This window comes from Pogoniulus pusillus, chromosome 20 (genome assembly GCF_015220805.1).
Source record: "Pogoniulus pusillus isolate bPogPus1 chromosome 20, bPogPus1.pri, whole genome shotgun sequence".
NCBI classification, from domain to species: Eukaryota; Metazoa; Chordata; class Aves; order Piciformes; family Lybiidae; genus Pogoniulus; species Pogoniulus pusillus.
In genome coordinates this window covers 22,539,082-22,554,130 of record NC_087283.1, presented here as the reverse complement: position 1 = coordinate 22,554,130, position 15,049 = coordinate 22,539,082, and the positions used below count along the sequence as shown (strand labels likewise).

The 15,049-nt window shown below is 64.8% G+C and overlaps 1 protein-coding gene across 1 annotated transcript in view; it reads right to left on the bottom strand.

The window, feature by feature from the left end:
• HYDIN (HYDIN axonemal central pair apparatus protein) overlaps positions 1-15,049 on the bottom strand; it is a 197,935-nt gene that overhangs the window by 1,071 nt on the left and 181,815 nt on the right. Inside the window, 7 exon segments of the mRNA XM_064159820.1 lie at positions 27-251; positions 2,108-2,338; positions 5,190-5,340; positions 5,549-5,712; positions 9,513-9,722; positions 11,783-12,002; positions 13,389-13,669. Coding sequence (XP_064015890.1) covers positions 27-251; positions 2,108-2,338; positions 5,190-5,340; positions 5,549-5,712; positions 9,513-9,722; positions 11,783-12,002; positions 13,389-13,669 — 1,482 coding nt within the window.

Sequence of the window (15,049 nt, the reverse complement as noted above, 5' to 3'; positions counted from 1 at the left end):
CCTCAGGAGGGGCAGGCTGGGCTCACCTGCAGCAGGTACTCAGTCCTCTGCTGGGCACACGTCCTGATGGTGGTGGTGAGGCTCTGCCTGGAGCCCAGCGTGGTGCAGAAGCAGAGAGGCTGCTCCGGGCTGCCCGTGCTGGCTCTCAGCAGCAGGCTGTAGCAGAGGGTGCCCAGCTCAGAGCTCTGCAGCAGCAGGTGCCCACTGCCCTCCCCCACCGTCAGAGGTTGGTACTCCACGACCAGGTCAGCCTGGAAGGAAGGGAAAGAAAAGTCCCAGCTGAGGGAGAGGAGGAGCACCAGAGAGGCACCTGGGTGGGCAAAGCCCTTGGAGCTGCTCGAGTCCAAGCCTCAGGCTGGCACCGCAGGCCCCTGCCCAGCCGAACGCCTCAGAGCCACATCTCAGCGGGTGGAGAGGAGCCCCCAGCACAGCCTTCATCCCAGCGTCCTCCCTCACCACAGCCTCTCTGCCGTGAAACCCCCCCAGGGGTGGGCACTCCCTGGGCAGGCTGTGCCAGAGCAGCAGCTTGGCACAGAGCTTCCTCCCCACGGCCAGCCCCAGCCTCCCCTTGCAGCTTCGGGCCGATTGTGCCAGCGTTAGGGACGGGCAGCAGAGCCCAGCTCCGGCCTGCCTGCAGCCTCCTGGCAGGGAGAGGGCAGTGAGGTGCCCGCTCAGCCTCCTCTGCTCCAGACCAGCCCCCCCCAGCCGCGGCTCCTGCGTGCCGGAGCTGTCCCAGCCTCGCTGCCCTGCTCCGCACCGGCCCCGCCGCTCGGTGCCCACCGACCTGGGCACAGTGCCCGGGCTCTGCCCCCACCAGCACTGGGTACGGGGGCATTGGCACCTGCCTGCTCCTGCTGTCACCTCCCTGCCGCTGCTGTCACCCCCTTACCCCTGCTGTCACCCCCTTACCCCTGCTGTCACCCCCTTACCCCTGCTGTCACCTCCTTACCCCTGCTGTCACCTCCCTGCCGCTGCTGTCACCCCCTTACCCCTGCTGTCACCCCCTTACCCCTATGTCACCTCCCTGCCGCTGCTGTCACCTCCTTACCCCTGCTGTCACCCCCTTACCCCTGCTGTCACCTCCTTACCCCTGCTGTCACCTCCCTGCCGCTGCTGTCACCCCCTTACCCCTGCTGTCACCTCCTTACCCCTGCTGTCACCTCCCTGCCGCTGCTGTCACCTCCTTACCCCTGCTGTCACCTCCTTACCCCTGCTGTCACCCCCTTACCCCTGCTGTCACCTCCTTACCCCTGCTGTCACCTCCCTGCCGCTGCTGTCACCTCCTTACCCCTGCTGTCACCTCCTTACCCCTGCTGTCACCCCCTTACCCCTGCTGTCACCTCCCTGCCGCTGCTGTCACCTCCTTACCCCTGCTGTCACCTCCCTGCCGCTGCTGTCACCCCCTTACCCCTGCTGTCACCCCCTTACCCCTATGTCACCTCCCTGCCGCTGCTGTCACCTCCCTGCCGCTGCTGTCACCTCCTTACCCCTGCTGTCACCTCCTTACCCCTGCTGTCACCTCCTTACCCCAGCTGTCACCTCCCTGCCCCTGCTGTCACCTCCCTGCTCCTGCTGTTATCTCCCTGCCGCTGCTGTCACCTCCCTGCCCCTGCTGCCACCTCCCTGCCCCTGTTGCCACCTCCTTGCCCCTGCTGTCACCTCCCTGCCCCTGCTGTCACCTCCCTGCCCCTGCTGCCACCTCCCTGCCCCTGCTGTCACCCCCCTGCCGCTGCTGTCACCTCCCTGCTCCTGCTGCCACCTCCCTGCCCCTGCTGTCACCCCCCTGCCGCTGCTGTCACCTCCCTGCCCCTGCTGTCACCCCCCTGCCGCTGCTGTCACCTCCCTGCTCCTGCTGCCACCTCCCTGCCGCTGCTGCCACCTCCTTACCCCTGCTGTCACCTCCCTGCCCCTGTTGGTCACCTCCCAGCTCGCTGCCAGCCTCCCAGCTGACGGTGATGCCCACTGGGCACGTTCACCCCCCCTGCCCCTTCTGCTGCCACCCCCCAGCCAGCTCCTGACACCTTCCAGAGCACCCAACCAGCCTGCAGGGAGAGTGGCACTCAGCTGGCACTGAGCTGGCCCTGAGCTGGCACTGCTCTGCTCCTACCTCTGCCAGCGCCGGGACGGTGAAGCGCGGTGGCACTCTGAGCCCGGGCACCTTGCAGCGGATGGCAAAGGTGACAGGGGCAGGCAGAGGGTTGGGCACCTGGAGCGTGGCTGCCACCCTGTGCCCAACAGCAGCGCTCAGCTCCAGGGTGCGGATGGGTCCTGCAGGGGTGGCCTGGAAGGTGACCCTGTGGAACAGGTACTCCTGGGTCACCTCGTTCAGGAAGGTCACCTGCAGGGGGCAGAGAGCAGAGCTGGGCACAGTGCCAGGGCAGTGCCCCAGCAGTGCCCTACCTGCTGCCCAGACAGGCACAGAATGGCTTGGGTAGGAAAGGGACCCCAAAGCTCAGCCAGTGCCAACCTGGGACACTTCCTACAGGCACAGGCTGCCTGAGCCTTCATCCAGCCTGGCACTGAGCATCTCCCTGGGCAACCTGTGCCAGGCTCTGCCCACCCTCACTGCCCTTCCTCTTCTCCCAGCTCAAAGCCATTCTCCCTCCCCTTGGCACTGCCAACCCTTGCCCAAAGTCCCTCCTGAGCTCTCCAGGGAGGTTGTGAAGCACAGAATGGGATCCAAGCTCTGAGCACCACAAGCTCCCTGGGCAACCTGTGCCAGGCTCTGCCCACCCTTCCCTGCCAACTATTCCTCCCCCTTCTCCCAGCTCAAAGCCATTCACCCTCCCCCTGGCACTGCCAACCCTTGCTCAAAGTCCCTCCCCAGCTCTTCTGCAAGGGAAAAGAGCAGTGCTGGGCACAGCTCAGGTGCCAGAGCAGTGCCCCAGCAGTGCCCTGGGCGCAATGGGTATGGGTGAGAAGGGGACCCGAAAGCTCAAGCAGTGCCAAGGGGCAGGGGGCACCTGGGCACCTCCTAACAGCTCAGGGGTGCTGAAAGCCTCACCCAGGTTGGCACTGGGCACCTCCAGGGAGGTTGTGGAGCACAGAAGCACCGAATGGGATCTTTGATCCCATTCGGTGCTTCTGTGCTCCACAACCTCCCTGAGCAAACCTGTGCCAGGCTCTGCCCACCCTCAACCTGTGCCAGGCACTCAGCACCCATCAGGATGTGTGTGAGAGGATCAGCACCCAGCAGGATGTGTGTGAGGAGGATCAGCACCCAGCAGGATGTGTGTGTGAGAGGATCAGCACCCAGCAGGATGTGTGTGAGAGGATCAGCACCCAGCAGGATGTGTGTGAGAGGAGGATCAGCACCCAGCAGGATGTGTGAGAGGAGGATCAGCACCCAGCAGGATGTGTGTGAGAGGATCAGCACCCAGCAGGATGTGTGAGAGGAGGATCAGCACCCAGCAGGATGTGTGTGAGAGGATCAGCACCCAGCAGGATGTGTGAGAGGAGGATCAGCACCCAGCAGGATGTGTGTGAGAGGATCAGCACCCAGCAGGATGTGTGTGTGAGAGGATCAGCACCCAGCAGGATGTGTGAGAGGAGGATCAGCACCCAGCAGGATGTGTGTGAGAGGAGGATCAGCACCCAGCAGGATGTGTGAGAGGAGGATCAGCACCCAGCCGGATGTGTGAGAGGAGGATCAGCACCCAGCAGGATGTGTGTGAGAGGAGGATCAGCACCCAGCAGGATGTGTGTGAGAGGATCAGCACCCAGCAGGATGTGTGTGTGAGGATCAGCACCCAGGAGGATGTGTGTGAGGAGGATCAGCACCCAGCAGGATGTGTGTGAGAGGATCAGCACCCAGCAGGATGTGTGTGAGAGGAGGATCAGCACCCAGCAGGATGTGTGAGAGGAGGATCAGCACCCAGCAGGATGTGTGTGAGAGGATCAGCACCCAGCAGGATGTGTGTGAGAGGAGGATCAGCACCCAGCAGGATGTGTGTGAGAGGAGGATCAGCACCCAGCAGGATGTGTGAGAGGAGGATCAGCACCCAGCAGGATGTGTGTGAGAGGATCAGCACCCAGCAGGATGTGTGTGAGAGGAGGATCAGCACCCAGCAGGATGTGTGTGAGAGGATCAGCACCCAGCAGGATGTGTGTGAGAGGAGGATCAGCACCCAGCAGGATGTGTGAGAGGAGGATCAGCACCCAGCAGGATGTGTGTGAGGAGGATCAGCACCCAGCAGGATGTGTGTGAGAGGATCAGCACCCAGCAGGATGTGTGTGAGAGGAGGATCAGCACCCAGCAGGATGTGTGTGAGAGGATCAGCACCCAGCAGGATGTGTGTGAGAGGAGGATCAGCACCCAGCAGGATGTGTGTGAGAGGAGGATCAGCACCCAGCAGGATGTGTGAGAGGAGGATCAGCACCCAGCAGGATGTGTGAGAGGAGGATCAGCACCCAGCAGGATGTGTGTGAGAGGAGGATCAGCACCCAGCAGGATGTGTGTGAGAGGATCAGCACCCAGCAGGATGTGTGTGTGAGGATCAGCACCCAGGAGGATGTGTGTGAGGAGGATCAGCACCCAGCAGGATGTGTGTGAGAGGATCAGCACCCAGCAGGATGTGTGTGAGAGGAGGATCAGCACCCAGCAGGATGTGTGAGAGGAGGATCAGCACCCAGCAGGATGTGTGTGAGAGGATCAGCACCCAGCAGGATGTGTGTGAGAGGAGGATCAGCACCCAGCAGGATGTGTGTGAGAGGAGGATCAGCACCCAGCAGGATGTGTGTGAGAGGAGGATCAGCACCCAGCAGGATGTGTGAGAGGAGGATCAGCACCCAGCAGGATGTGTGTGAGAGGAGGATCAGCACCCAGCAGGATGTGTGTGAGAGGAGGATCAGCACCCAGCAGGATGTGTGTGAGAGGAGGATCAGCACCCAGCAGGATGTGTGTGTGAGAGGAGGATCAGCACCCAGCAGGATGTGTGTGTGAGAGGAGGATCAGCACCCAGCAGGATGTGTGTGAGAGGATCAGCACCCAGCAGGATGTGTGTGAGAGGATCAGCACCCAGCAGGATGTGTGTGAGGAGGATCAGCACCCAGCAGGATGTGTGTGAGAGGAGGATCAGCACCCAGCAGGATGTGTCCTAGCATCCCACCCGGGGTGAGGGGCATCAGGGAGCATCTTAGAGGTTCTCAGCGACCCCCGAGGGGTCTCCCCGGCCCTGGCCCCAGCTCACCATGGTGCTGAAGACTCCTTCTCTGTAGGAGAGGAAGGTGAGGCTGTAGTCCTTCGTGGCAGAGCCTGGCACCTCGATGTGCCCCGCGCCCTGCAGCAGGGAGCTGCTCTCCAGGCTCTCTGGTTTCAGGACCCTCAGCAGCACCTGGAACCTGGCAGGGTGAGAGGGATGGCAGGGAGGGGCACAGGTAGGACAGCCATGGCATGGCTGAGCGCCTCTCACCCCCAGGCAGAGGCAGCAAAGCTCTCAGCCACCCTGGCGAGCACCCCCCTGGGGTGGGCAGTGCCATCCCAGGCAGCTGCCGGGCAGGAGCTGCCAGGCAGGGAGGAGACCTCTCCTGCTGCTGGGCCCCGGCTCACCTCTGCGGGCTGCGGAGCCAGTTGGAGACGGGGAGCAGCTCGGTGTGGGGGGTCCCGCAGCGCACCCGGCGCAGGATGCTGCCCGAGCACCGCGGCGGCTCCGCGGCCCCCTGCAGCAGGCAGCACAGCCCTGCCCCGCCCGGCAGCGGCAAGAAGACGGAGCCCTGGCAGGCAGGAGGGCAGCGTCAGCCAGCTCTGCTCTGCCTGCACCACTCCCTGGCTGCTCAGCACGGCCGCCTCAGGCGCCCTGCTCTGCCCGGGGCAGTGCCCACCCTCCTGCCGCCGCTGCTGCCCTGCTGGGGCAGGCTCTGGCATGAGCAGCAGCTGCTGGGCACTCTGTTACTGCTGGCACTGCACTGCCTCTGCTGCCCCGACCCAAACTGCCCTCAGCCCACCCCAGCCCTCTGCCTTCTTTCTCCCCCAGTGGCAGCTGGGGGCTGGGTGCTGCCCCAGAAGGGGATCACAGTGCCCAGGGGGGGTTGGGAGCTCTGCAGAGACTCCACAGCCTCTCTGGGCAGCCTGCTCCAGGCTCCAGCAGCCTCACACCAAACAGCTTTCTCCTCCTGCTGCTCACATGGAGCCTCCTGGTGCCACTTTGTGCCCTCTGCCCCTTGGCACCACTGAGCAGAGTCTGGCCCCAGGCTCTTGCCCCCCACAGCTCCTTCAGCCCTTGCTGGGCACTGCTCAGCTGCCCTCTGGGGCTGCTCTGCTGCAGGCTCTCAGCCCCAGGGCTCTCAGCCTCTGCTGCTCCCAGAGCTGCTCCAGGCCCCTCAGCAGCTCTGCAGCCTGCCCTGGCCTCTCCCCAGCACTTCTCTGTCTCTCTGCAAGTGGGCAGAAACCCAGATCTGGACTCAGGACTCCTGATGTGGCCTCACTGGAGTAGAGGAGAGCAGAGGAAGGTAGAGGATCAGCCTCTGCTGCCAAGGAACAAGTGACAGGACAAGGGGAAATGGCCTCCAGCTGCACCAGGGCAGGCTTAGCTTGGCCATGAGGAACAATTTCTTCCCTCAAAAGGGTTACCAAGGTCTGGCTCAGGCTGCCCAGGGCAGGGCTGCAGTGCCCATCCCTGAGGGGGTTCCAAAGCCCTGGAGCTGTGGTGCTGAGGGCCATGGGTTGGTGGTGCCCAGGGCAGTGCTGGGTGAAGAGTTGGGCTCCATGAGCTGAGAGGCCTCTTCCAACCTAAACAACTGTGTGGTGCTAAGCTCCCAGCAGGGACCCACCAGCCAGCAACCCTGGGGCCTCCACGTTGGCTTGCTGAGGAAGGAGCTGAGCAGGAGGGGAGCATGGAGCTGAGTGAGGGGAGCATGGAGCTGAGTGAGGGGAGCATGGAGCTGAGTGAGAGGGGAGCATGGAGCTGAGCAGGAGGGCAGCAAGGGGCTGAGCAGGAGGGCAGCAAGGAGCTGAGCAGGAGGGCAGCAAGGAGCTGAGCAGGAGGGCAGCAAGGGGCTGAGCAGGAGGGCAGCAAGGGGCTGAGTGAGGGGAGCAAGGAGCTGAGCAGGAGGGGAGCAAGGGGCTGAGTGAGGGGAGCAAGGAGCTGAGCAGGAGGGGAGCAAGGGGCTGAGTGAGGGGAGCAAGGGGCTGAGCAGGAGGGCAGCAAGGGGCTGAGCAGGAGGGCAGCAAGGGGCTGAGTGAGGGGAGCAAGGAGCTGAGCAGGAGGGCAGCAAGGGGCTGAGTGAGGGGAGCAAGGAGCTGAGCAGGAGGGCAGCAAGGGGCTGAGCAGGAGAGCAGCAAGGGGCTGGGCAGGAGGGCAGCAAGGGGCTGAGCAGGAGGGCAGCAAGGGGCTGAGCAGGAGGGCAGCAAGGGGCTGGGCAGGAGGGCAGCAAGGAGCTGAGCAGGAGGGCAGCAAGGGGCTGGGCAGGAGGGCAGCAAGGGGCTGAGCAGGAGGGCAGCAAGGGGCTGAGCAGGAGGGCAGCAAGGAGCTGAGCAGGAGGGCAGCAAGGGGCTGAGCAGGAGGGCAGCAAGGAGCTGAGCAGGAGGGCAGCAAGGAGCTGAGCAGGAGGGCAGCAAGGGGCTGAGCAGGAGGGCAGCAAGGAGCTGAGCAGGAGGGCAGCAAGGAGCTGAGCAGGAGGGGAGCAAGGAGCTGAGCAGGAGGGCAGCAAGGGGCTGAGTGAGGGGAGCAAGGAGCTGAGCAGGAGGGGAGCAAGGGGCTGAGTGAGGGGAGCAAGGAGCTGAGCAGGAGGGCAGCAAGGGGCTGAGTGAGGGGAGCAAGGGGCTGAGCAGGAGGGCAGCAAGGGGCTGAGCAGGAGGGCAGCAAGGGGCTGAGTGAGGGGAGCAAGGAGCTGAGCAGGAGGGCAGCAAGGGGCTGAGTGAGGGGCGCACGGAGCTGAGCAGGAGGGGAGCAAGGGGCTGAGCAGGAGAGCAGCAAGGGGCTGAGCAGGAGGGCAGCAAGGGGCTGAGCAGGAGGGCAGCAAGGGGCTGAGCAGGAGGGGAGCAAGGAGCTGAGCAGGAGGGCAGCAAGGAGCTGAGCAGGAGGGCAGCAAGGGGCTGGGCAGGAGGGCAGCAAGGGGCTGAGCAGGAGGGCAGCAAGGGGCTGAGCAGGAGGGCAGCAAGGAGCTGAGCAGGAGGGCAGCAAGGGGCTGAGCAGGAGGGCAGCAAGGGGCTGAGCAGGAGGGCAGCAAGGAGCTGAGCAGGAGGGCAGCAAGGGGCTGAGCAGGAGGGCAGCAAGGAGCTGAGCAGGAGGGCAGCAAGGAGCTGAGCAGGAGGGCAGCAAGGGGCTGAGCAGGAGGGCAGCAAGGGGCTGAGTGAGGGGAGCAAGGAGCTGAGCAGGAGGGGAGCAAGGGGCTGAGTGAGGGGAGCAAGGAGCTGAGCAGGAGGGGAGCAAGGGGCTGAGTGAGGGGAGCAAGGGGCTGAGCAGGAGGGCAGCAAGGGGCTGAGCAGGAGGGCAGCAAGGGGCTGAGTGAGGGGAGCAAGGAGCTGAGCAGGAGGGCAGCAAGGGGCTGAGTGAGGGGAGCAAGGAGCTGAGCAGGAGGGCAGCAAGGGGCTGAGCAGGAGAGCAGCAAGGGGCTGAGCAGGAGGGCAGCAAGGGGCTGAGCAGGAGGGCAGCAAGGGGCTGAGCAGGAGGGGAGCAAGGAGCTGAGCAGGAGGGCAGCAAGGAGCTGAGCAGGAGGGCAGCAAGGGGCTGGGCAGGAGGGCAGCAAGGGGCTGAGCAGGAGGGCAGCAAGGGGCTGAGCAGGAGGGCAGCAAGGAGCTGAGCAGGAGGGCAGCAAGGGGCTGAGCAGGAGGGCAGCAAGGGGCTGAGCAGGAGGGCAGCAAGGAGCTGAGCAGGAGGGCAGCAAGGGGCTGAGCAGGAGGGCAGCAAGGGGGCTGAGCAGGAGGGCAGCAAGGGGCTGAGCAGGAGGGCAGCAAGGAGCTGAGCAGGAGGGCAGCAAGGGGCTGAGCAGGAGGGCAGCAAGGGGCTGAGCAGGAGGGCAGCAAGGGGCTGGGCAGGAGGGCAGCAAGGGGCTGAGCAGGAGGGCAGCAAGGGGCTGAGCAGGAGGGCAGCAAGGGGCTGAGCAGGAGGGAGGCAAGGGGCTGAGCAGGAGGGCAGCAAGGAGCTGGGCAGGAGGGCAGCAAGGAGCTGAGCAGGAGGGCAGCAAGGGGCTGGGCAGGAGGGCAGCAAGGGGCTGAGCAGCTCCTGTATCCCAGAGCCCTTCAGCTGGAGTGCCTGGCCCTGGGCAACTGCCATGACAGCAGAGGGGCTGCCCCCCCTCACCTGCCTGCCCTCATCTCTCCTGGGGGGTGCTGTGCAGGTCACCAAGCTCGACATGGGGGTGCCTGGGGGCTGCAGGGAGCAAAGCTTCAGAGAGCCAACCCCGGAGCGGGGCACGGTCAGTGGGCACTGCCCTGCCCATCTGGCACCTGGCTTCTAGCTACCGAGGCATCAGCTGCCAGCACAGGTCCCAGGGCAGGACCAGCTTGGGCAGCACCTCCAAAGGAGGCCAAGCTGACGCCCAAAGCAGGCTGAGGGCTGGCACAGCTCACCCACCTGATGCTGCCTGCCGGCACTCATGGTGAGGGGGCAGTAGGTGACCGGGTAAGGCTTCTGCTGCTGCTTGGCCTCCAGCTGCAAGCATTGGGGTCCCCTCCAGTGCTCCCCCTCGATGAGAGGCTGCAGGGTGCAGGCCTGGTCCGTGGGGTTGGACACGAGGATGCTCTGGGTCTGCTCCTCACGCACCGGGCACGAGAAGCTCAGCACCTGCAGCACAGGGCACAGCAGCTGCTCGGTGCCACCCAGAGCCCTTCCCACTCTGCCCTGCCTGGCTCCACACCATGGGGGGCACAGCAGCTGCTCGGTGCCACCCAGAGCCCTTCTCACTCTGCCCTGCCTGGCTCCACACCAAGGGGCACAGCAGCTGCTCGGTGCCACCCAGAGCCCTTCCCACTCTGCCCTGCCTGGCTCCACACCATGGGGGGCACAGCAGCTGCTCAGTGCCACCTAGGGCCCTTCCCACTCTGCCCTGCCTGGCTCCACACCAAGGGGCACAGCAGCTGCTCGGTGCCACCCAGAGCCCTTCTCACTCTGCCCTGCCTGGCTCCGCACCAAGGGGCACAGCAGCTGCTCGGTGCCACCCAGAGCCCTTCCCACTCTGCCCTGCCTGGCTCCACACCAAGGGGCATAGCAGCTGCTCGGTGCCACCCAGAGCCCTTCCCACTCTGCCCTGCCTGGCTCCACACCAAGGGGGCACAGCAGCTGCTCGGTGCCACCCAGAGCCCTTCCCACTCTGCCCTGCCTGGCTCCACACCAAGGGGGCACAGCAGCTGCTCGGTGCCACCCAGAGCCCTTCCCACTCTGCCCTGCCTGGCTCCACACCAAGGGGCACAGCAGATGCTCGGTGCCACCCAGAGCCCTTCCCACTCTGCCCTGCCTGGCTCCACACCATGGGGCACAGCAGCTGCTCGGTGCCACCCAGAGCCCTTCCCACTCTGCCCTGCCTGGCTCCACACCAAGGGGCACAGCAGATGCTCGGTGCCACCCAGAGCCCTTCCCACTCTGCCCTGCCTGGCTCCACACCAAGGGGGCACAGCAGCTGCTCGGTGCCACCCAGAGCCCTTCCCACTCTGCCCTGCCTGGCTCCACACCATGGGGGGCACAGCAGCTGCTTGGTGCCCCCGGGAGAGGCCTGGCAGGAAACTCCTGTGCAAGAAGCAGCCCTGCACACACAGCCCAGCCAGAGAGAGGCTGAAGAGCATCTCCAGGCTCTATTCTGGGGGAGGGGAAGCTCAGAAGTGAGAGGGGCAGCACTGCTGTGGCTGTGGTGAGCTCCTTCACCACCTGCCCAACGAGAGGGCTCCCAGCATCATCACCTGCCCTGGAGGCAAGAGGGGCAGGGGAAGGAGGGCAAAGGGGCAAGGGACAGGAGGGCAAAAGGGGCAAGGGAAGGAGGGCAAAGGGGCAAGGGACAGGAGGGTAAAAGGGGCAAGGGAAGGAGGGCAAAGGGGCAAGGGACAGGAGGGTAAAAGGGGCAAGGGAAGGAGGGCAAAGGGGCAAGGGGAAGGAGGGCAGAAGGGGCAAGGGAAAGGGAGGGCAAAAGGGGCAGGGGAAGGAGGGCAGAAGGGGCAAGGGGAAGGAGGGCAGAAGGGGCAAGGGAAGGAGGGCAAAAGGGGCAAGGGGAAGGAGGGCAGAAGGGGCAAGGGAAGGAGGGCAAAAGGGGCAAAGGGGAAGGAAGGCAAAAGGGGCAAGGGAAGGAGGGCAGAAGGGGCAGGGGAAAGGAGGGCAGAAGGGGCAAGGGGAAGGAGGGCAAAAGGGGCAAGGGGAAGGAGGGCAAAAGGGGCAAAGGGGAGGAGGGCAGAAGGGGCAAGGGGGAGGAAGGCAAAACGCTCTTTTGGGGGCAAAAGCCAACACCTCCCACCTGCACCCTCCTGCCATGCCCATGAGGCTATGGCACCCCAGTGGCTGCATCCCAGTGCCCCAGCAGCTGGCTGGAGCTGCAGGCCACTCCTGGAGCCTCCCTGGCACGCAGGCCAGCCCGGCAGGGAGGGAGGGCACAGTGTGGGTGCAGCAGTGTGGGCAGAGCTGGGTGGCTGCGTGGGGAGGGCTCAGCAGAGCCCTGCAGGTGCCCCGTGGCACAGGTGCTGCAGTGCAGAGGCAGCAGAGCCGAGGGCTGGCTGGGGAGCAGCACCTGCAGCAGAGGAGCCTTGGCAACCCTGCCCAGCACTTTCCTCAGGGCCCTGCCAGGCACAGCTGCTGTGCTGGCAGAGGTGTGGTGCCCGTGGCAGGGCACGGGGGGGGCAGCCATCCTGCCCCTCTCTGCTCACCTCTCTGGCCACAGGGCAGGGCAGGCAGCAGCCTGCCAGCACCAGGCGCAGCGGCTCCGTGCCCGGGATGAGGCACTGCAGCTCCTGGCACTGCTCTGGGGGGCTCAGCTTGGAGGGCCTGAAGGTCACAACCAAAGGCACTTCCATTCCTGGCTGGATGTAACCCTGGCTGGGGCTGATGGAGAACTCTGGCTGGCAGCTCTTGGTGTCCCACTGAAAGCTTTGGCAAGGCAAGCAGAAGGGCAGAGGGGTCAGCAGCTGGGCTGGGAGGCTGCCAGCACAGCCATGCTGCTTCTGGGCCTCCCCTGCCTTGCTCCACCTGATGCTAACCACCCAGTGCTGGCTGAGAGCTTGCCTGCTGGCATGGACACTGAGATGGGGGCACCCACACAGTCTGTGCCTGGCACCAGGCTTCTGGTCCAGCTGACACGGTGGAAGGAAGGATGCAGCCAGAGGGGCCTGGGCAAGCTGCAGAGATGAGCCCAAGCCAAGCTCAGGGAGTTGAGCAAGGCCAAGGGCAAGGTCCTGCAGCTGGGGCAGGGGCAGTGCCCAGCACAGAGCCAGGCTGGGGAGCAGCTGGGGCAGGGCAGTGCCCAGCACAGAGCCAGGCTGGCTGAGCAGCTGGAGCAGGGCAGTGCCCAGCACAGAGCCAGGCTGGCTGAGCAGCTGGCTGCAGAGGCAGCCTGCAGCAGAAGGCCTTGGGGGGGTCAGGGGGTGCCCAAGTGCCCAGCAGGCAGCACTGGTGGCTGCAGCCCAGAGCCAGCTGTGTGCTGGCTGCAGCCAGAGCAGGCAGAGCAGCAGCACAGGGAGGGGATTCTGCCCCTCCAATCTGCTCTGCTCAGCCCTCCCCTGCAGCACTGCCTCCAGCTCTGGCAACCCAGCACAGGAAGGGCCTGGAGCTGCTGGGCAGGGGCCAGAGGAGGCCACCGAGAGGCTGAGAGGCTGCTGGAGAAGCTCTGCTGTGGGCACAGGCTGGCAGAGTTGGGGCTGTGCAGCCTGGGGAGGAGAAGGCTGCAGGGAGAGCTGAGAGCAGCCTTGCAGTGCCTGAAGGGGCTGCAGGGGAGCTGGGGAGGGGCTTTGGGCAAGGGCTGGCAGTGCCAGGAGGAGGGAGAATGGCTCTGAGCTGGGAGAGGGGAGAGGAGGAAGAAATAGTTGGCAGTGAGGGTGGGCAGAGCCTGGCACAGGCTGCCCAGGCAGGTTGTGGAGCACAGCAGCACAGAATGGGATCTTTGCTGTGATCTTTGATGTGATCTTTGATCCCATTCTGTGCTTCTGTGCCCCACAACCTCCCTGGAGGTGTTCAGGACCAGGCTGGATGAGTCCTTGAGCACCCTGTGGTGGCAGGGAGGTTGGCACTGGCTGATCTGTGAGGTCCCTTCCAACCCAACCCATGCCATGAATCCCAGGCACACACCCGAGCTGCCTGGCGAGCAGGCTCAATGCTGGGCAGGACCCAGCTGCACACAGCTGCCTTCCTAACCTCCAGGGCCTGACTGCACATTCTTGGCTCCCCCGTGGGGTTGGCAGCTCCAGTGGGCAAGCTGCAGCTGCAGGCAGCCCTGAGCCATGCCCCTGGGCCCTGGCAGAGATGCCAGCTCTGCCTCACCTGGCCGCCAGGTCGCCTGTGTTCCTCATGGCCAGGCGCTGGGATCTGCAGCTCCTCTGCACCACCGCCCCAAAGCTCAGCTGCTCCTGATCCAAGCTGACCTGGATGCCCTGGCAGGAGCCCTGCAGCACGAAGAGGGGGCACAGCAGGCCCCTGCCCTCCAGCAGCACCTCTTCAGTGAAGGGCCTGATGCGGCGCTTCGGGGAGAAGGTCACCTCCACCTTGCAGCTGCCTCCTCTGCCCTTCAGGCTGAGCTCATGGCTGGGGCTCAGGCTGAGAACCTGCCCAAAGCAGAGAGAGGAGACTGGAAACTGGGCTGGGAAGGCTGCCTCAGCTCCTCTTCTTCCCCACCCACATGGCCCCAGTCCTACTCGCTCATGCCCAGCTGCCAAAGGTTCAGCTGTGTGCCCCTCGCCCCAAGAAGGGCAGAAGGCCCTCCCCACACAGCCACCCAGCTCTGCCCCCACTGCTGCACCCACACTGTGCCCTCCCTCCCTGCCGGGCTGGCCTGCATGCCAGGGAGGCTCCAGGAGTGGCCTGCAGCTCCAGCCAGCTGCTGGGGCACTGGGATGCAGCCACTGGGGTGCCATAGCCTCATGGGCATGGCAGGAGGGTGCAGGTGGGAGGTGTTGGCTTTTGCCCCCAAAAGAGCGTTTTGCCTTCCTCCTCCTTGCCCTTTTTGCCCTCCTTCCCCTTGTCCCTTTTGCCTTCCTTCCCTTGCCCCTTTTACCCTCCTTCCCCTTGTCCCTTTTGCCCTCCTTCCCCTTGCCCCTTTTGCCCTCCTTCCCCTTGCCCCTTTTGCCCTCCTTCCCTTGCCCCTTTTGCCCTCCCTTCCCCTTGCCCCTTTTGCCTTCCTTCCCTTGCCCCTTTTGCCCTCCTTCCCTTGCCCCTTTTGCCCTCCCTTCCCCTTGCCCCTTTTGCCTTCCTTCCCTGCCCCTTTTGCCTCCTTCCCCTGCCCCTTTTGCCTCCTTCCCCTTGCCCCTTTTGCCTTCCTTCCCCTTGCCCCTTTTGCCCTCCTTCCCCTTGCCCCTTTTGCCTTCCTTCTCCTGCCCCTTTTGCCCTCCTTCCCCTTTGCCCCTTTTGCCTTCCTTCCCCTGCCCCTTTTGCCCTCCTTCCCCTTTGCCCCTTTTGCCCTCCTTCCCCTTGCCCCTTTTGCCCTCCTTCCCCTTGCCCCTTTTGCCCTCCTTCCAGAGAAGGGCAAGCAAGGAGGGGAAGGGTCTGGAGAAGAACTCTGAGGCTGCTCCATGAGGTCCACATCCCTCTTGTGCTGGGGGTCCCAGAGCTGGGTGCAGTGCCCCAGGGGAGGCCTCAGTAGAGCAGGGGCCAGGGGCTGGTTCAGCACTGCTGTGGGCAGCAGGGATTGTGCCCCTGGGCTGGCACTGCTGAGGCCACAGCTTGAGTGCTGGCATCAGCTTTGGGCCTCTCACTTCAAGGAGGACATTGAGGGTTGGAGCAAGGGCAAGAAAAGGTGGGGAAGGGTCTGGAGCAGAGGGCTGGGGAGGGGCAGCTGAGGGAGCTGGGGGTGTGCAGTGTGGGGCAGAGGAGGCTGAGGCAGAGCTCATTGCTCTGTGCAGCTCCCTGAGAGGAGGCTGCAGCCAGCTGGGGCTGGGCTCTGCCCCCTGGGCTCAGGGGACAGGAGGAGAGGACCTGGGCTGGAATTG